General features: G+C 36.1%; 1 protein-coding gene across 2 annotated transcripts in view; it reads right to left on the reverse strand.

The window, feature by feature from the left end:
- LOC127959861 (neuronal growth regulator 1) overlaps positions 1–13,864 on the reverse strand; it is a 110,521-nt gene extending 96,657 nt beyond the window's left edge. Inside the window, exon 1 of one of the 2 annotated variants that reach the window (XM_052559263.1) lies at positions 13,251–13,864. In XM_052559263.1, the coding sequence (XP_052415223.1) occupies positions 13,251–13,420 (170 nt within the window). In that variant the 5' untranslated portion in view covers positions 13,421–13,864. The remainder of the gene's footprint in view (positions 1–13,250) is intronic. The other variant, XM_052559264.1, reaches the window with a different exon arrangement.
- Positions 13,865–22,750: the final 8,886 nt, after the last annotated feature.

Raw genomic sequence — 22,750 nt, forward strand, 5'->3', positions numbered from 1 at the left:
TTCCTGTTCTTTTTCTACTATATATATATATATATATATATATATATATATATATATATATATATATATATATATATATTTTTTTTTTTTTTTTTTTTTTTTTTTTTTAATTTTTTAATTTTATTCACCAAGCGTGCATTAAATTGATCAAATTCATAACTTGAACAAATATATTAATATATTATTATTATATATTAAAAATAGAAAACAGTTATTTTAAATTGTATATTTCACAATATTTAAATAATTGCTTAAAACTTTTTTCAAAAATATTACAACATCTTACTGACCAAAACTTTTGAATGATAATATACAGTACATACAACACATAATACACAGTAACAGCAATATATGTGTAGATATAATTTTTTTTTTTTTTACTAAAACCTTTTAATACTTGCAAAGTACTAGCCAGCAAACCCCATTTTATGATCAAATTGTGGAAGCAATCAGTACTGAAATGCCTCTAACTGAACCACAACCTCACTGACATTCTTCCTTCTTCAAAGCGGAACAATTCAAGCCAGCAGGCACACAACCAGGGTAGTTTGGGAATGGGAATAGGGAACAGGGTTTTGTGAAGAAAACAGCTGAAAATGCACCTTCCAGCCTTCTCTCTGTTCGCTACGCTAGTTACATACGGTGGCTGCAGCAAGCAGCAGACTGTATTTGAAACATGTTTGGCTCCCCCCCCCCGCTGATCACGACGATGTCAGGCAAAATGAGAAGTCGTTTCAGAGATGGAGCAAGTTATTACATTTTGATTAAAGATTAGAAAGACAACAGCATGCAAAGATGAATCGCTCACAATAAGAGCAGGAACAAGTAAATAGGGTCAATTCTGATTTCATGTCGACTTCAACATCAGCAAAATACAGTACCTACATACTAGGCCTATGACATACATGAAAATTGCATTACTAGAGAAAATCATATTACAAAAGACATTTAAACCGATCCTCAGAGAGATCCGAAAACAGAATGTCACTGGGATTGCAGCATCCTTCTCAATCCCCAAAGGAGCATCCCCCCCCCCACATACAATTTTTTATCTCGTTTTTTCTTTCATAAGACATATGTCCCTGTCTGATGTTGACCCTACTGTTGATGTGTGCCAAAGAGAGGTACTCTTTTGTGAAGACCAAGGATTAAAATAAGATTAAGTCGATCCCAGCCAACAAATCTTGTCTCACAATGTGCCTCAAGTTCTCAACACCCGATAAAACCTCAAAGCCAAGCTATAATATTGTCTCTAATGTGTTGAAAACCAACTGGCGACATTCCCATAAGTGCCTTTAGCAATGAGAAATGATAATTACATTACATCTGGACGTACATGAACATGGAAACTAAAGCTATTGGCTACGCAGTGCCAAACAATGGACAAAACTAATAAAGATGACTGAATATAGGGAAGCTATAAAAATGCTACCTTAGTGCACATAGGTCATGATTTCTAAAGGACAGTGTTTTTATTTTTTATGCATTTTTTTTTATAAATGAAGCAAAATGCACATTATGTTGCAGCTAACTACCATTTACCTCTAGCTCTTGCACACACATACACATACTCTCACATGCATGCACAATATTATCACAACATCTGCTATTTCAAATGAACACTGTATCTCCTGTGTCAAAATTGCCCATTCAAAACCGGCAAAAATACATCAAATAATCCACTAGGGATCTCAGCCTCCCCTAGCCATCTGTGCTCCAGTCCAAACCATCAGACAGCTAATAGTTATGGTTATTACAGTGTTACCTCTCAAAGGACAAATTTAAAGTTTCCATTTGGATTTCCATCATATTCGGATTCCACTCACCTAAGAAGCTTTTGGAAGATAATAACTATACTTTTCTGTCAACGTGACTGTTCTGAATATGACTTAACTCTGACTTGATGCAAATTGTTTATTCTGTGTTTTATTTACTTTGCATCATGCATCATGCATCATGGCGGTGAGCCATATTTTCATTAAATCTAAATTTTGGCAATATTATTTTTCATCAATTGTATGTCAAAATTGAATGATTCAATAAACCATGATTGTTGCTATTTGCCTGAAGGCATTTTGGCTGAGTTTGGTTTTATGCCAGACAAATGCATTATTCCAATTATTGTTAATTCCATGGTGAGATCCTAGTCTGTCTAATAATTAGGGTGGAGTACTGTATATTTGTGCTACATCTGTTGCCAATATAAAATTATGAGGGTCATTATTATGCTGTACATTTTTAACTGAAATTCAATGATTTTTAAGCATAATCATTTAGAAAAAAATGTCCCTATGTGGAATTTGTAATGTTTTAGCAATAATTATTGACTATTGGTGCATAGGAAATAATCATAATTCTTCCTTGTGTTGACTTGGATTCCAAACATACCGGTCATCTCCAGATTTGTACTGTTTTAGTTCCTAAAACCTTTTACATTTATTTGGCAGCATAAATCTGATCGGTTGAAACTCGAAACAATCACTGATAAATATTCTTTTAAGCAATCCCCTACCCACAAATTGGCAATAGAATTGTCTTTACATAGTAAATATTTCTGTTTACTCTCCAGGCTTGTCTAATGCGAATTGGGGTGCTCTGATTGATCAGCTACCGATCACTATTGGCCGATAATCGCTTTGGGGTGTTTGATCGGCGGTCTCTATGAAGGCAGATCTCTATAAACCGATCTCAAGCTGATGACGCGGTTTGGCATGACGTGCAGCGGCACCATCTCAATCTCTGTCCAGCAAGGGTAAAATAATTATAATGCTAAAGGTGAAGTGCAATTCATATTTCTTTATTAGATAAATTATAAAGTAATTCAAAAACTTTCTGCGAGGCAAAATTTCACAAACACCGTGAGTGAATCACCATGCTGCATGCACTAACTCTTTCTCTCTCAAAATACGCACATGGCTTAAAATCACGTCGTGTCTGCACTATAAACGAGCTGCATGCTGAACAGTTGACATGGGAATTGTCACTTGCACAATCAAGGCAGTGTCGCATCATCACTAAAGTTTCTAAATAGCATTTCTTTTTAATTCTTGCCAGTGTTTAAACCATTCAACCCTCACGTTCTCTCCTGGACACCGTGTGCTCAAAGTGCACACACTTATTGCTAGGGTTAGATTACTCGGTTTGCAGTGCATATGCATATGGATCAGGAGCAGACTCCTGTGTGAAAGAACAGTCCGTGCTGCTTCTGTACCACACATGGACTGCATACAGTACGCACTGCAAAGAGAGTATGTGTGAACCTGGTGAAAAAGGCCATCTCACAGCTCACAAAATCAGGCTTGTGCTGTGTGCAAGCTCTTATGCAACAATTGTACAATTGTCAAAACAAAAATACAGTGCATGATCAATCATTTAGGTGAAATAAATATATATTTTTAAAAAATGTCTAAAAAAATGCCCTCCTCCACACTCCTATCAAAAATGAAATTCAGGCCCTGAATAAATGTCTAAAATTCTTGACTGGGTCATCAGTATAAATAATTCTACATGATAAAGAGGAGGCTTTAACCGGTATCAGTGATCGTATCGGCAGATACTGCTTGCCATGAACAGGCATGGACACAGTTATTTTTAACCTTATTGCATATTTCACTTTAATCAAATATTCTACAGCTCATTCTCACCTTCATTAATGAGCTTCTTTCCCGTCAAATTCTCTGTCAGAATGTTCTACTGAAGAGGTCATAGGGCACAAAATGCAGCTAAAATATGTCAGTACTAAACTAATTATTAGACAATAAATCAGTGGTGTATAAATCTAACAATTTATTAGTCTAAAGACAAACGTTATTTAGTCACCTTGCACAATTTTTTTTTTTACCATATAAAAGTGATTTATTCGGGTAAATCCATTTCAAAGCAAATATATAATAATAAGTTATACTCAAATGATTAAAAAATATAATACATTAATAATAGACATAATATAATAATAATAAAATAATAATAGACAAAAAGTATGACTGACATCTGTGCTATTAAGTAAATAAAAAATTTTGGCTTCTCTAAAATGAAAAAAAAATATTTTATTTTTTATTTTTTAAGGTAAGTGGTTGCAATCAGTCTATTTCTGTTTTGATAAGATTTCCCTATGTTTCTTTTCTACCTCCCTTGACCTTGGCTGCATCTGAAAGCCTAGGCAGCTGACTTGCTGCCTTATGAGGCAATGACTTTATTTGCAGACAGCGTTTTTGTACAAAGGCATCTCATGAAAGTGATTTCAGACATGCCTCCTATATATTACTATAATATTGATTTCTCGCTAGAAATAACATCAAAAGTGCAAAAAGCTAGTCACAAATATACATTTACACACAATCTGACCACCAAATGCAACTTTCAGACGCCATCTTTATTTTTTAGCCCCACAGTCCTGGAATGGAATGCACAGGATTGTGGGATATCAAAGGCAGCGAAGGATACATCTATGCTGCCTTCAAAATACCTCCAGGGACAGGAAGTAAAGAAGAATTTGGATTTGGACGTGCCTTGATGCCTACCTGCCTTGAAACAATGCCTCCGAAGGCAGCATTTTAGAGCTTTCGGACGCAGGCTCAGCGCTTGTTTGACGCAGCCCTGTGTTCTCCTGTGTTCCTTTGTCCTGTATTAGTTTGAGCTTAGATGTTTGTGGTATCCTTTCTTCTGGTTATTCTCCTAAACTGGAATTAAAGACTTTCTATTGGATAACTCCTGCGTGTGCTTCCCTCCAGCCACAAACTGTTACACCAATTACCTCAAAAAACCTAGTATAATTAAATTTTCAGTGTATAACGTACACGGTATATACATATTCTAGCTACTGAGCTGCATGAAATCTGTCCTTTTTTTGCCATTTCCTTGTAGCTCCAGCCTATCATCAGGTGCGTTCAACTAGGCAGTACTTTCAGCTTTTAGAAGGTGCAGCTTCTCTGTAATCTTCTGTGACAATCTCTCTGATACTGGGTTAAAACTGGAAGAGTGTCACACTGTGAAAGTGGAGGCGATGCATCAGTTTGTTCCATATATGCAGCTACATAAATACAGTGAGGCCACTCTATTAGGCCTTATAATTATACCCCAAAAAACTATTATAAAAGCTATCATTACAATAATTATACACAAGTGGTTCCGTCCAGGATGATTTGAACTGAATTCCTTGTAAAGCTGCTTTGGAATGATTTGAATTATGACAGGCGGCATACAAATATCACTGAATTGCATTGAACATGACAAACAGCATATGTGAACAAGAAGCTTTCAGCACTGTACTAAAACTCAAACCCTGTTGAGACGAACGGTATGTGAATAAATCAACAGAGACGGGCAAGTGTCTCACGACTTTAATTCTAATTCCTGCAACAAATACTGGATAAATGATATGTGTGCGGTCCCGCTGGGACCCTGCCATATTTTGCATGACCTAATTCTGCTCACTGCCTTCCTTAAGTGACATATTTCTTGCAAGCCAGCAAACTCTTTGCCACTTAATGTAGTGGAAGAACTAGGCTATAGAAAAACTCGATCATTCAGCTGATGTTTTCTTTTCGTTGGGTGATATCATCTCAGCACTTCAAAAGAGTGAGGGAAACTTGTTCCTTGTGGTTTTCGTGCCAGTATTGATGGTGCTAACTGTCAGACAAAATCAGCCTCGCTGATGGATCATGACATAACAAACTACAAACAGAAGATATGTACCAGGTTGCCGTTTATAGCAAGAAGAAGACGTCAAAACATGAAGGCGTGCATTTTAGATCCCTTAATTTGAATGGATGAATAAGGAAATCTAATGAGCATTCTTCCCTCACATTCTTTGTGTTTTTGGCAGGGACTGAACCTCCTTGGGTAAGCTTTCTGTGAGACCATTTGGCAGAGATTACGCCCAGCTTAACGTCCGTCCCACAAAGGCCTTTGATTCATAACTAAGATTTGAAAACACACGTACATTCATGGAGTAACTAGTGCATGTGAGAACGCTTTAATCAGATACAGCTACAGAGCAAAGGGATTAGCAACACTAAAATGTAATCAGTGTGATTAAAACATTAATGCGTTCACATACAAAAGCATTTCAACAACAACCCGGCTACGCTGTAACAGCATAGTGCCAGAGAAGAGTGGAAAATATTCCACCATGCTGACAGTCAAATAGAGAAACAATTGCAGAGCATTTCAATACTCGATGAGAGTCAACAGGGGGGACCATTTTCTTTAAAGGGACTATGATAGGTGCTGTGATGCTGCAATAGGGGAAAATTGAAATGCTGCAGAGAAGGGAGGCTGAATCAAGGGAAGATCCGTTAGAAATGCATCCATGCTAAGACGTCTTTAAAAAACAGTGAGCAACATGATGTATATTAGAGACTCTCACTGGTTTCTTCATAGCGCCTGTGTTCCCGATACAGAAAATGACACCCGGCCGAGGTAACCATGGCAACACACCCTATGGACATGCACTAGATAGCCTCTGCTATCTAACACTAGTTCAAACACCTTGGTAGGCGTCTAGATAACAAGGGACAGTTCACCCAAAAATAAAAATCAGTCAATATTTACTTGCCCTCATAATAAGCCAAAACTGTATGACTCAATTTGTCTTCTACATAACATACACAAAAAGAGTTCTAAGTGTTCTTTTACATACAATGCAAATAAATGGGGTCAAATGTTGTTTGGGCCCCACTGACATCCATTGTATGGACAAAAACAAATGAACCATTGGCCTTCTTTTGAGTTCCACAGAATACGAAAAGAGGTCTTACAGTTTGGAACGACATGAGGATGCGTAAATGACAATAGAATTGTAATTTTTTGGGTGAACTATCCTATTATCTGATAAATTCATGTAGCGCACAAGCGCTATCCAAATAATACAATCCTTTTGCACTATCCACAATGTGTGAACAATGGCAAGCGTTGTGGGTTTGTTCTTTTGACTAAAACATATTCTCAGCTCAGAACAGCACTTAAATAATTGCAGTGTGAGTACTCTGCTTTTACCAGTTTCATCAATGCCCTTTTAAAGAGCCCCAAGCTGTTTTTAGAACTACCAAACATCTTTAAAGCAGCAGAGAAGAAAAGTTGGGTGATCTAAAAGTTAAAAGTAGTGAGCTGGTACAAATTAAACGCCATTGTTCATGTTGGTTGGGTTTTGACAGCTGCAATTAAAAGTCTCATGTTCTTGAAGGAAACCAGGCGCTGCCGTCTCTCAAGTGGCAACTGCTTTCATTTCTCAAATAAGCTCACTTCCTATCGGCTAATATTGTGTCATAATGCCAAACCTCTCTGGTTCTGACAAATGGAAAATGCAACATTATGAGACCTATTAAGCAACGTGAAAACAAAGTGAGATATGCGGAGCATGAAAAAATGTTTGGAAGAAATGGCAGGCATCTTCGCAGCTGACAGTCTGTGATGATGGTGTGGCATTCCCAGTCTGAGCAGGTCCTCCAGTCTGCCAAGAATGCAGAGGCAAAGCTGTTGAGATGATTGATGACAAGCCTCCACTGGCCCTCTCTTCCCTGCTGACATGCACTCACAACCCAACACTTTTCACCGCTAATTGGACAACCTTGCAAATTCCTTCTCTGAAACTGTGGTCCACTAAATTAGTCACTGATAACTGCCCAGAATTGGTTCAATTTATGAACGTGCTGGTAAGGTGTCACTCATACGGCAGAGGCTGTTGAATAAACCTGCCAGGCGTCCAACTTTCCAGACGAGTTTATTTCTCATCAGTTTTCCATTTTAATGTTTTGATCAAGCTTGCGGGTGACAGTTCATTTAAAGTCTAGTTAGGTAGAACTTTGCCTGAAATGGGGAAATAGATGTTTTTGTACATAATGAGTCCCGAAGGAAAAAAATCACATTGCGGCCATAAATGGGGCATCGCATGAGCTACTTTTGCTTGTTTGATTAGTCTGAATCACGTGCTAATTAGGTTTTCATCTGAGAAGATCCACTCTATAAAAAATTATAATAATCCAGGGGACCTATTACACCACAGCTTGCAAGTTAAAACATTTTTTACATTTTAAAAACTTGCTTAGTTGTGTTGACATTATAATGTTGATCATTAAGTCAACTTAATATTGTGTGTAAAATTCTCCGCTGCTTTATTTATTTAAAAAAAAATTGGTTACAGTAAATGAAATTGTCTTGATATTTTTGAAAACTGGGCTGTGGATTTTCTAGTTCCCAGCATGCTTTGCGTAGAACTGGATAATATCAGTTTAACCCATAAAGTCATACTCTACTTGTTTATTAAATTTCCATATTAAATAAGAACTCAGTTAATTAAAAATACCTATTTTTGGGAGGTAATCAACTTTAAAAAAAAAGTTTATTCTACAAAGTTTCTACCTCAGTCTAGTTTGTAAAATTATAACCCTAACGCTAAAAAATTAAAAAGATTGATGTAAACTATGGAAGTACCACAGCTTATGCTGTATATTGTGTACATACACATTCTCTGTTCATTTTTAAAAATAGTTTCTCAAAGATCTAGTGTTGTCAACATGATACTGCCTTGTGTTTTTCACAGACACTAAGTAAAACTGCAACTGCCATCCAGCCGGAAATCTAGGTCTGTTATGTAACCCAAATGTGGTCAATGGCCATTCAAAAATCTGAAAACTCCCAGGCTCAGTGTGAAGCCTTGACAAATGTTTTAGCAGAAGCCTAGCAGCACACAGTCAGATATTTAAACTATTTGAATGCATGACCCTTTAATCTTTCTAAGACATTTGAACTCTACAGGAACTAAGGAGCTTTACAGGATCAATTGGTAAAGCATGGTGCTAAAAACTATATAGTTATTCGTTTAGCTGCAGGAAACTCAGGTTGAAGAAAAATGTACCTTAAATAAGCTAGAAGTAGCTTTGAATAAGAGCAAAGTTGTTATATCTGAAAACTGTATGGTCGAAATAGCAGAAGAAAAAAAATCTAAGTAAACATATCATTACACAATTTGGTAGCTGAAATATGAATCTGTGTTAAATAAGCAATCCTCATAAAAGAGACCAATCATCCAGAATATTACTTTTTTCCATTCAACAAGGGAAACTGCAATCAACATTGCTTTACATCAAGCAATTTTGGATTTCTTTGTCGGCCAACATAGAGATATGTCACATTAAGCTCTCAGAGGGGGAAAGAAAGCCTAAATGCTATTGATCTGCTTCACTGCTTTGTATTCCGTTCACTAATAATTACCAATGCAGTCCCTCCAATTACTTGGCTCTACTTAACATTTACAGCTATGTGCAATCCACACACATTGATTCATTATGCAAATGACAGGGACTAATTTAAGGCTTGCTTACATGACTCCATTTAAAAACCTGCAGCCATGGCAATGCACTGCACAAATGAATTGAGAAGCAGTTTCCTTTTGATGCTGCACAGAGAGTACTGAACTCTATTTAAGCCAAATATTATCAAATGGTTCAAATGTTTCTAATGTTCTCAGTTAGGACTTTAGTGTACTCAAATAAAACTCAATATCTTATAGTACTGTGCCAATTACAAATGAGTCTTCAATATTAACACCGAATATGGTGAGGACTCATGATAGGATTACTGTTAAGGTGAACGGCACAGGCCCGTGTGCTCTCCAGTTTGAGAGTAGAGTGGGTGTCTAGCACCTGAGGGACAAAGAAGCTTATCTGGTATCTAGTGAGCCTGCTTCATCAAAAGCCATGAAAATCAGTGACAGGTTGAGGAGAAGGGAGGTTAAATCTACTTGAAAGGCACTACTGTTTTTTTAGAAGTGCTTCAGGTATAATTGCTTTGAAGATAACCATTATCTGGTGGCAATGATTATTTTTTTCTGCATATTTTATCCTGAGACTCGTGACCTCCCCCACAATTGGGAAAGGGGGCATCTTTAGGAATATTCCATTACAATATTGCAATGATACAGTTGTACTCCCTCAGAAAAGATCTTGAAAAGAGAAAGAGCATAGCTACTGAATATTATATTCTTTATCATCCACAAAATGAAGTGCATTAAACATCAGCCTACATTATTATCATGGTTTCCCAAACTGGAGTTCATAAGTTGATGAAAAGCTTATAATTAAAAAAACTAAAAAAATAATATCATGTTATTATAAAAAACTTATTTTAAATCTAACTACAAGTATTTTTTCTGTAATCTGAAATTAATGTAATCCAGACTACATATAATCAGTAACCAGTCGGCACTGTGTATATACAACAGGTTAGTAACTAAACTACATTCTTTTAGAGTTTCTGTACATTCCTGAAGTGGCTTTAACAAAAATTTACATTTTGACTTCTGGTATTCATGACTGGTGAATATCAGATAATGTTAAATTCCTGCCTGGCTTTCTACAGCTTTCCGTGTCATCTTTAATATCCAGGGCTCTCTCTGTATTTACAAGAGCAGTGTGGAATACACTCAATTTAGACTCCTCCGTGGCATACTAAATATTGAAGCTGATAATCTCTCACTGTGAGTTATTCTTGAACAAAATTGAAGAAAAACATGATAATGTGAACATTATAATGTTAAGATATACAACTGGCATCATATCTGTAGTATAAAGTATGTTGATATACTGCAGCCAAATTGCAAATATTTAAACGTGGGCTTATTGGCACAAAGTCAAGAACCATTTAAGCGAGATCACAGTATTTGTCATAATGTATGCTCTTCAGCTCAAGAGACTAACAATACCATGGATAAAGACAGATTAGATACACTCTAAGAAGTCATTAACATTTGAAATCCTAAATATTCTCTTCAGTACCTACAGTGTACATGATTAAATTTGTGATCATGTTGTGTTGACGATTCCACAAATATATATTGGTATAGATAAATTGATGCAATATGTATGCATTCAGCTTCTCTTGGATTTTGCGTTTACACTGGCACAACTGATATACAGTCCCTCTGTAATAACTGGATCAGCAAAACATCAATAATTTGAACACATCCATAAAATATTTCACAGAGCAGCACTATAGTTAAAGTGTTGGTGTTCAAATTAATAATACAACAGAAGAGATAAAACAGAGGAGAATATCTCACAGTAACATCCTTCCGATTAATCAGCACTGACAGTTAGAGGTGTGGCCTGAGGAGAAAAGGAGCAGGATCCCACCCACGTCTCCATGTAACACTGACGCTGGTGAGGAACGTTTAAAGCACAGGCACTAAGCATTCACAGACCACCAACTGACATTCTCTGGTCATCTGGGACAGTCATGACAGCCTTATTCACAGTACACAATAGCCTCCCTTTACAATTTTTTACCCAATTCTGAGATACAATAATGTTGTCACATTGAAATTACTTGGCATAAGTGCCTTCACTTCTGAAAATGTAACAACAATACAAGAAACATTGTAGGGTGTATTTTAGTCAAAGAGAGTATAAGAAAAACAAAATCTAAGATAACAATCAAGGCTTTCTGGGGGGAAAAAAACAGCAAGGTGCAAAACTGACGTTTGAATAGCCTGCTAAACATAACCAATGGTAGAAATTGACTGTCACTTAAGCCAAGCAAACAATTTTGTGGAAACAAGGGGTGAACAAAGGGTGATGGTCCATCATTTTCCCACAAAAGCTCTACTCAAAGTCCTCTGTGAAATCATAACGGAGGGTGAGTATAAACTAGCAGCAGCTGAGCTGACACAAACAGATAACACGAAAACCTTACTTGAGAAAAATATCCTTTACACACAGAGTAGATTAAGGATAACACAAAACAAAGACTTTATAAACAGAAAAGTGTTGGCTAGAGATACCTGATTCCTGAAATATTAATTTATTAATTTATTTATTTATTGAGTCAAATCTTTTCAATGAATCAGTTGACTGATTCAATAAACCGGCCCTGTGAGATTATTTTACGAATCGGACTGAATCAGTCTGAATATTTCTCGAGTCACCGACTCTTTAAACAGAGAACCGTCTCTGTCATGTCCGATTTGTAAAAAGCTGACACCCGCTGAGTCAGCTGACAATTTGTTTTCATTAACAATAATTTATTTTAAAACATGCCCAGAGATATAGTCTAATTTAAACGAATAAAATACAAACATTATTTAGGTTTTAGCTTTTACATAACTTAATTATTTTGGCGACAGCATACTGCACCGGCCTCCTGACACTAGCCTACGTGAATAACAAAATCAGAAAACTACAATAAAGAGCAACTTCTACTCACATATTACTTTTTAAAACGTTTTAGAGCAACGCCAGTGTGATTCGGACTACGTCGATGACGCACTTACGTAAAATTGGTAAAAGTGGTTTTAAACAGGTTCATTGAAACGAACTGTTCGAAAGAACCGACTCCATGAAATGAGTCGAACTTGCCGTCATAATGGTCCTGTGCGTATTAGAAGGGGCACAAGCTAAATTTCCAAGGAGTCAAACATGTATTCTAACGTATGTATAAATGTCATATAATGTTTCAAATTATTCCAAAAGTTAGATTTCACGGAAAACAATATAAACGACGTCTGGATCAATTCTTAAGAAGAAAAATACATTGGCTCCCCTGGACTAAAATCACTTAATAGCTGATGTTATGAAAAAATAATAATAATAATAAAAAATAAATAAAATGAAAACCTTTTTATTTAAATTAGAGTACAACATCCAGCAGCACACTACAAGAATGGACTTGTGAAACTGACACTTGCATCAGTTACCGTCAGACACACCCATGAAAAAACGCTTTCAATAAACGCGGATCGGTTGGAATTCTGTTAACATGTTTATCACAAACTACTCTGGACGTGACTCAAATCCCACTTTAAACCCGCATATAATCGTGTGCCAACTTTTCTGTCTTTTTTTTTTCCCAGGACGCAAACATTCGTGGGGCTCTTTCGGACGGTGGGGATCATGAATGACTTCATTGTAACTGTGCAAAGTGTTCCGCCTGGCGGGGTTTACAAAAGTCTACCCTTTCTTCCCCAGCTCCTTATGCAACCCCTCATAGACTCTCTGGACCCTAGACTTTTAAATATCTATAAGTGAGCCAGTTCACCTCCCAAACTCAAAATATCTCGGGAGGAAAAAAAAAATCATCACGGTCCCAGACTGTTCTGGTCTAAATGGGAATCAGTAGGGATTATGACCCAAATAAAAGTGATGGAGCGGATCTGCCGAGCGTTGTTTACAAAACTGAGAGCAGAGCAGAGAGACCGAGGCAGGTGCCATGCAGCCAAGTTTAGTTTGAACACTTCTACAGCGACTTGAGTCTCTTACCTGAGCAGCGCGGTGTCTCCCTGTCTGCTGACCACACTCTCGCTGGACGCATAGTCCACAGTTTGTCCAGCGGGCAAACACGATGGTAAAAAGCAGCAAAGACTAAGAATTATAGCGGTGAGCCACTGACCGGAGACGCACGCATCCTGCACTGCAATCATTATGTCCATCACCGCCGAATGGAGCACGATCCGCGCCGTTATCAGAAAGAAAAATATCTGGATGACAATACAATAATCCTCCGCGAAAACCCCGAGAAACGGCGTTCCGTGTAGTTTCCCAGATTTGTTTTGATCGGAGCCTGACCGCGTAAGGAAGTCGACTCTCCAGTGGCTTGCACACCATCTAGTGAGGAAATGGGAAACGGGAGCAGAGCTAGCAGCAGACAACCCCCCGGCTCTGATCCTGTTGCCATGCGGCCGTTTCCCAGGCAACCTGTTCCCTGTAGCTCGTGATGGAGCAGTTAAGCGGGTGGTTATTCTTGATACGGCAATGATATTTAAATGAGTGAGTTTTGACCAGCCGGGGTTTAGCGCCCTGCAACCTCGAGACGTCCTCCTGCAAACACGCACTTTGTTTTGTTTTAGCCTATTGCCTTAGACGTCTCCAAAAACGAGTCGATGAAAAGGGCAAGATGTAGAATGACACAGGTCAGGTCTTGTTTGTGTCATCGGTGGCCCATGCAGCCCTGCAGTAGGCTGCTGTTTGTTCCGAGGAGTTATATGCTGGATGTTCACGTTCATTTTTAGACTTGGTAGCTTGAAAGGTTTCCCTCAAACCAAGTGTTTTTTGTGTTGTTTATCAGATCAAAGTAGACAAAAATGTCCTTAAAATTAAACATTTGTGACCTCGACCACAAAAAAACAGTCGTAAGGGTCCTTTTTTATCGAGATTTATACATCATCTGAAAGTTGTATAAATAAGCTGTCATTTGATTTCTGGTGTGTTAGGATAGAACCATATTTGGCCGATTACATTGTATTGTACAATGTAATTTTGACCCATACAATGTATTGTTTGATTTATGACTGGTTTTGTGGTCCAGGGTCACATTTAAGGTTTAATGTGCGACTCATCAAATAAATCCATACTGTACAGTGTTGTGGACATGAAATATTGATCTGAATTTTAATTACTTTAAAACTTTGCATGTATCTTAAATGTTCTGCCAAAATAGTCCAAACAATCAACTGACCTTGCAACAACAACTTCAACTTTAGATTTAATATTAATACTGAAGTCCTCCAGTAAAAAAGCTATTTCGGTTTTGTGAGAAATCATTGCCTCTCTCAAATTTGTCTACTTCATCAACTCATACTTAGTACCCACAAACAAAAATTATCTAAAATGTCAAACTAATCTCACAAGAAAATCTAACTATTTCCAGGTGGTTATTTCATATTCATTTGTATGATGTGATTTGTACAAAACTGTATCGTTTTAAGAAAGAGAGAAAAAAACAAGATTCAAACCTAACCATCCATGGTGCATGAAAAGAAGACAAATTAAAAAATACTACACCAATTCACCCAAATCATAAAATAGGTACTCACAAATTGCCATGAGAGCAAGTTCAACGTATTTCTATAATTGATAACTATGGAATATAAAAAAAAATTGGTTTCATTGTTCTGAATGACTGTGCTGAAATTTACCCTTCGCAAAGACCCTCACTCCTTCATTACTGTTGTTGTCCAACAAGCCATCATGTTAAAGGGGTCATATGATGCAATTTCAAGTTTTCCTTTCTCTTTGGAGTGTTACAAGCTCTTGGTGCATAAAGAAGATCTGTAAAGTTGCAAAGACATATTCTTTATAAAAGTTAAGAGTCAAGCACACAAATGTATTTATGTCCCCTCTGGATGCAACAAATGCCTTGTTTGTAATGGGTTTTATTGTTTTTGTCTTGTCGTGCCAGGACACACGACACCACAGTATGGTGAGGGGCGTAACATTTTTTTGTCACACGCCTGAGGCATTCAGCCAATCACAACGCACTGGATAGCTGGCCAATCAGCGAACACCTCGCTTTTCAGAATGATAAGCTTTGTAAAAATTGTAATGTTTCTAAAAGGTGGGACATAGAGTAGCAACAGTAATGTACATTATGTGGAAAATAATGTTTTTTGAACTTCTTTTTAGCTACATCATATGACCCCTTTCCTGAAAAATACATGTGCATCTAAAAAAAAAATGAATGAAGTGGAAAAGGTCTTTATTTTTTGTAATTTAATAAAAAAAAACCTTTCTTATATTTTAGATTCATTGCACACAAACTGAAATATTTTAATGTTTTTTTTTTTATAATAATTATTCTGATGGTTACTGCTTACAACTTAGGGAAATGAAAAATTCAGTATCTCAAAATTTTTGTAAAGAGCCAGTAAGATGAAAATTCTAAGCTTCCTATCACTGTTTCTAAGTCCTGTACAACAGGTTTAAATCCATCCAAATTTAAAAAACATTGTCATTTTGTCAAAATATCATTTTAAAATTACCTCAATTCTCAGAGATCCCCAAACGGTTCGTGCGAAGCTGTTCAAAAGATTCAGTTTCCTTAAACCCCACCTTTCGATAGCATACTGTGTTCTGATTGGTCAACTGACATAGTCAGTTTTGATTGGTTGTTCCGCACACAACTTCACGGTAAACAATGCATTAGCATCTTTTTGGGGTGAATTATGTCTTATTCCTCTCATCGCGAAGCAAACAGTAAAATAAAAAACTTGAACAGTCTCGCTGCTTTTTCTTCTGTGTGGGTGTATTCAAGCAGCGCGCTTCAGTTTGAATCTGAAAAGCGCGTTCAGCGTGGTGGCGTGGTCACATTAGATATAATGAAGGGAGAAGTGAAAAACGGACATTGCGTTGTTTTCATATGGATTACTTTATCACAGAATATTTTCGGCAGCACTTGTTTAGTTTTAAAGTAGACATGTCAAGCTTTCTATAGATATCTCTCTCATGTCTCTTCGATGAGTATTCACGGAGTTACACTTCATTTTAATGACTTGTTTGTAAATGAAGATCAGCACAGACAAAGGCTGCAGACAGCACACATACTGATACGACGCTCGGGAGAAAACAAACACATAACTATATAATCATACTTACAGGTTGTGATTCGGAGATGGTCCAAATAAAGTTGGTAATGAACCCTATTTTGTGGCCTAACGCTTTGAAAATCCCGCCTTGAACTCACCGAGATTAGAAAAGCAGTCATCAGTGAAATGTTGTGAACACAACAAAAGTGATTTGTTGTACTGCTCTGGTATTGAGGTAAAAATGAATTTTAGCCATTGGTTCTTCTGATCTTCATTCTTTGGCAGTGAAAATAAAAAAAACTTGCCTTTACAATTAAAAACACACTGTAATGATGCTATCATGATGCAATCACACCAACCAGAGCGTCTGTGTGGGGGGTGGGGCAGGTCAGAGTTTTGTTGCTCCCAAGACGGTAGGCGGAGATTACTGTGCAAAGTGTTCTAGTGACGTACATAGAGATGGGCAAAAGAAATCTGTAACGACTCGTTTCAGCGATTCAGAGTCGACTCCTTACTTAAGAAGCCAATAACTTTATAAATTGTGTACTTTTTGGTTTAATTACTTTGCACATTGTTTACACTGATGGACAGCTACATCATACACTGTAATACAGGTAATTTTTGATTTCCCATCTGTGTGGCTCTTTAATATTAAATTTTGAGCTCGATTAGTGATTTTGAGTATAAATACTGGCTAGTTTAGAACATGCAAAAAGAATTATGGGAAAGAATAATGACTTGACAGTTGTCCATAAGACAATCATCAACACCTTCCACAAAGAGCGTAAACCACAGAAAGTCATTGCTGAAAGGGCTGGCTGTTCACAGAGTGCTGTATCAAAATATATTCATAGAAAGTTGACTGGAAGGAAAAGGTGCACAAGCAACAGGGATGACCACAGCCTTCAAGAACTTGGGAGAGTTTCGCAAGGAGTGGACTGAAGCTGGAGTCAGCGCATCAAGAGTCGCCATACTCAGACGTCCTCAAGAAAAGGGCTACAGCTGTCACATTCCTACAACCAAGCCAGTCCTGAACCAGAAAAAGCTTTTTTGATTTAAATGACAAAAAATAAAGCACTTTTCCACTACATTATTATTATTTGAGAAGCACCTGTAGAGTAAAAAAAAAAAAAAAAGCACTGACGATTATAGCCTTGAGAGCAGTGAGGGAGAAAAGAAAAGTGTAGGTTACTTTAATGAAAGATTTCGGTGTGGCCTATAGCTGCTATTGTGGGATGTGTCGACAATTATTTTAGCTGTGAATGATTTTTCCTTCAAACACTTCCTTTGTTCTAAAGCAATGGCTTTCAACTGGTGTGCCACAATTTTGTAACGAGTGGGTCATGGACATCAGAGAGAAAAAAATTCTCAATGCAGACAATAAACCAGAAGTAACAAATATAGTATCGATCACAAAGATAGATTGGCTCACCAGTATTTAAAAGGTAGAAAATACTTCCCATATCTTGTTAACGTCCAACCTCATGGCCTGTCATAAATTGGCTTATCAACATCATAAATTGGTTTACCAACAGAAAAAAAAGGTAACACTTTCTATGAAGCCCATGTTTATAATACATTATAAAGGTATTCTTAAGACATTATAATGAATGCATAATAATGAGTTGATATGTAGTTGCAGAGTTACTTATCAGCTCTCTAAAGGGTACTATCAAAATAATCAAAAAGAATAGTTCAAAGCAAATGTATCATATTACACATTCAACTTATGTATATAATATAATATTATTAATATTATTATTACTACTTCTAAGTGTTCATGTAGCTCAAGTGGTAGAGCATTGTGTCAACAAGTGCAATGTTAGGGGGTTGAATCCCAGGGAACACGTTACGAAAAAATTGTTAGCCTGAATGCAATGTAAGTCGCTTTGGATAAAAGTGTCTGCTAAATGCATAAATATAAGTGGTCTTATAAGTAGCATCAGAAAAATGGCAAGATATGAGACTTATAATAAATTATAACTATGAGAAGTATAATCCATTATAAAAGTGGATGCAACATGTCCATTGTGTTATAAATAATCATATTCTTAAAAGCTATAACCACAAATAAGTAAATATGATAATATATTAAAACTGTTCTTATGAATATTCATGAGATGATACAACATATTACGCGTTTTTTTTATAATGTATAATGCATTCATTATAATGCCTTAAGAGTACCCTTATAATGTATTATAAATACAGGCTTCATAGAAAGTGTTACCAAAAATAATTTAGTTGTTGTCATCCACGTTATGACACACACCTACTAATAATTCATTATCAAGTATATACAGTATGTTTTTAATGTGTGAATTTTTTATACATTAAATTATTGGCTAGTTAATAATAGATCTTCTCTATTATTTATCTTTACTTATATCATTTTTGACAGGTATGAAACAAAGTCTGACCTTTCAAATTTAGTAATTTTTTAAGAAATTCAAACAATAAATACTGTTATGTGGCTCTTTAACCATCTGAGGTCTAAGGGTATTTTTGGGGAGTCGAGAAGTTTTGTCATGCCCTGATATTTGTGCTTTTTTCAGTTGCTTATAAACATCTAAATGGCTATAGTCTAATCTCACTGTAATCAGCACAAACTGGGCAGCATGTATGTACATGATTGTGTTTTTGAGAAAACAATGTTTATGCGTGGTTAGTGAAAAACTAAAAATTGTAAATCACTTGTGTGTCGTGACAGATTGCTGTAGAGCCACAGCTTAAGTGGCACGTGAACCCATCTCCTCTTCCTCTTTACTAGTAGTTATAGCATGAAATAAACATGAATGGCCATCAGACAGTATCTTGTTTCAACTGCGGATAGATATCAATCCACACCACTTTTCAAGTTTAAGTCAATCGACGTTAATCAATGACCTTCTGATGCACTTCTATAGCCTCTTTAAGATGAAAAGCAGTATGATTTTAGGAGTCCAATATAGCTAGTATAGTTGAAAACATAAAGTGAGGACCAGATCAGCATTTTCACTAATAAGCTAGGGGAATTTCTCACACTCATCGCAAGCATTTCCTTTTTTATTTGGTACCAAACACTGCACTTTCCACAGCAGCAACTACTTGTTTGCTTGCTCACATTCACCCCTCTTTGATAGTGAGTTTGAAGAATCTACAAGGTGTATAGACGTGCTTTGATAAGGGATAGGTTTTTCTTTATTGTGCTTGTAGTTTTCATGTGCTCAGTGAATGTTTTCATTTTCTCCTCATGATGACCATTCCTTTGATTTCCGTTTCTGTTATCTTGCTGGGTTTTCTGTACTGTTTGTTTCCTTTCAAAAAACCTATTTTCTTTGTTACTTTTCTCTCTGCAGTCTGTGGTATTGCATTCTTTATTATAAATAATACACTCAGTGTACTGTGCACTCTCATAACATTCAATGTTGGTGGAACCAAAATTTTATCTTTTAGATGGGGATCTAAGGTACATGTCTGCACCTAGACCGGCTACATACACATTGGCTTTAGTTTTATAGATTGTGCATGCTGAAACTAATGGATTTGTCTAATAAGGAATATATTTACTGTTGACTCACTGACATGGTTGGGCCATTTGTAAAATGGCTCTGATAAAAACATTTTGAACCTGCTCCTGTTGAGTATTTTCACTTTAATTGGGAAAGACATATTTTGGATATAATTGCCTGAATATCATTAGCGTTAATGGCAACCAAAGTCCCTTCATTCTATTCTGTATCTAAATTGGACTGGCATATTGGGCTGTGCTAATCATTTACACTGCCAAAAGCCAAACACTCATTACTAGGTAATTCTAGCATCATGCCTGATGTTTGAATATCATATTCATACATGCGTTACATGCATTGCATATTAAACACAATCATTTTTTTTTTTTTAAGTAACAACTATATTAAGAAATATGTCTGCAAGCAGCGATTACCGGGGTTCAAGCACTTTAGGCATTTAAGCACATAGGGTAAAAGACATTGTGTTAACATGGCTGTAACCACCTAAATCAATTATTAAAATAGCATTTTTGGTAAATGCAGGTAATTATTATTATTATTATTATTATTATTATTTATTTTTGTTGTTGTTGATAATTATGGATCTAGAGGGTCCAGAAAATTGTACTGCAGTGGTTAGAACTAGTTTGCAAAAGAAGCCTTTTTGAATAATCTTGAATATTTAATGACCAGTTTGATTGACAGCACTGATCCAAGAGGCAAAGTTGTTCCAAATGAGTAGATCTATTATACGACATGAAGATCTCATGTATATGTGTGAATATATGAACCATTGTTTTTATTTATTTATCTATTTTTATTTTTTATTTAAAGTAATTTTCAATTGAAATGTTGTGTTTTTGAAGTCTATTTACTGTTGTAGCACCACCTATGGTCCGGTCTTGATGAAACTTTGCATGATTGTTAAGAGTCATATGACACGTTTTCACCAAGTGTTTGTAGAGTTTTTGTTTAGGTTTTATAGGCTTTTGGGTATATTTGACCACACCCATTTTCTAAACGACTCCGTTATAGCTAACCAAAGGACAAAATTGAAATTTGTTTTTGATAATTATTGATCTAGAGAGTCCAGACAATTGTGCTGCAGTGGTTTGAAAAAGTAGGTTTTTTAACACAATTGAGAATAATTAATGAACAATTTGATTGACAGCAGAATGAAGATTGAGTGTTTGTATGATAAATCATGCAATATAAAATCATTTATGTACTTGAAAATTGCAGTTTCGCCATCTGACTTCCTACACTTTTCTTTGTTTTGACCCAAGGATTCCAAAAATATGAGTCCAAATTTTTGGAGTCTTCGACAAACGGTCTAGATATGAGCAAGTTTACGTTTTTGTCTGCTGTAGCACTCCCTATTGGTCAACTGGTGTGAGTCTTTGTCAGGTTCTCTCCAAACTGAGCTCTATCATCTGTCCAAGTGTCACGTCTCTAGGCCTTATGGATTGGTCTATACGATCAGTTTTACCTAAAAAATTAAAAATTAAAAATCCTTACAATTACTATATGGTTTCAGCACTATGTACTTGAACCCCTAAATATTGACAATGAGTTAAATGGTTTAGGAGTTATTAAGAATAATGGGGACAGAAAAATAAAATCTATTTCACAGGTTCTACAGGAGAATCTAAACATAGCTATTGTGATGTTTTGTCACCTGCTGTGAGAGACCTGGGTCAATTATAATTTTTACACTTTCCATCATAACTCACAGACTTCTACAAACAGGATATCGGCATCATAATATCCAATTAAATATAAATTAAAATATAATAATATAATATAAAATATGAAAAATACATTATATTTATCTGCTTAATCTAAACAGCACATCTCAAAATTAAAATAAGTGCTTTAATATTATTAATTTTCTGAATAATTGTCACCTTTATTTAGATTTCTAAATAGTCACTTTTAGGGACTAATTTTGTTTTAAATAACTTAATTACTTGGATGAAATGATGTTCATTACATATTTGAGTTTTTCTATTCTGTTACTTTTTTGTTACAAATAATGATACAATAGTATTTGTAACTTATAACCAACAACTGAGAAATGAAAAAAAAAAAAAAAAAAAAAAAAAAAATATATATATATATATATATATATATATATATATATAATAAAATAATTCTATGTGATTTTCAGTGATTCATCCCTGCAAATCAATGAATCACTCCTTTTTCTCACTCAAACAGAGAGAGAACATTACCAAGCAACTGTCTTCACTCTGGCTTATATTGTGATAGAAAGAAGAAACTTAGTGTGTCACAATTACCCCAGTTTTACAATTACTCGCAGCCTTCCTTGTTGAGGGAACAAGTTTGAGGCTTGATCAAAGGAATCCATTCATCCATGCGAAAGTAACCTAAGACAAAACAATACAGCAAAGCCAGTTACTTAACTGAATTGACTTTTGAAATTCTCTCAAGCACACAGAACTGAGTCCACCTGCTCATGCATGAAAGCTGTGATTATTATTACTCCCCATCCTCAACACAGTTCTGTGAAGATGGGAGGGAAATGGGAGCTTTTCACACTTTTACACAATGAAGCTCCTGAAATAATGGACAAGATAAATGACGCTCAGGATTCTACCACAGTGGCAGGGTCTTTTGTTTTGTGCTGTCTTACTAAAACCTTTATAAGAGAGAAACACATTTAGATTCCGTAGTCCTTATTATTTTATACCAGTATTAAACAAGCTGTATCCCTAAAAGAATGCCAACGATTCAAAGTTAAAAAGAATAAAGTATAACGTTAGTCAGGGCAGGGGAAAGTTTAATCTCTTCATGAACTAGCTACTTGAAAAGTAAGCCTGGCTGGAGGCTTAAATCACAGAATATTTTTTTCCTCACGCTTGCATGACATTGGTTACATGCCTGACATGAGCAGTCCAGGAATGATTTGTGCACCCTGCAGTAACTTGTCTGGTATGGGCAGAGC

The sequence above is a fragment of the Carassius gibelio genome, chromosome B6 (assembly GCF_023724105.1).
Source record: "Carassius gibelio isolate Cgi1373 ecotype wild population from Czech Republic chromosome B6, carGib1.2-hapl.c, whole genome shotgun sequence".
NCBI classification, from domain to species: domain Eukaryota; kingdom Metazoa; phylum Chordata; class Actinopteri; order Cypriniformes; family Cyprinidae; genus Carassius; species Carassius gibelio.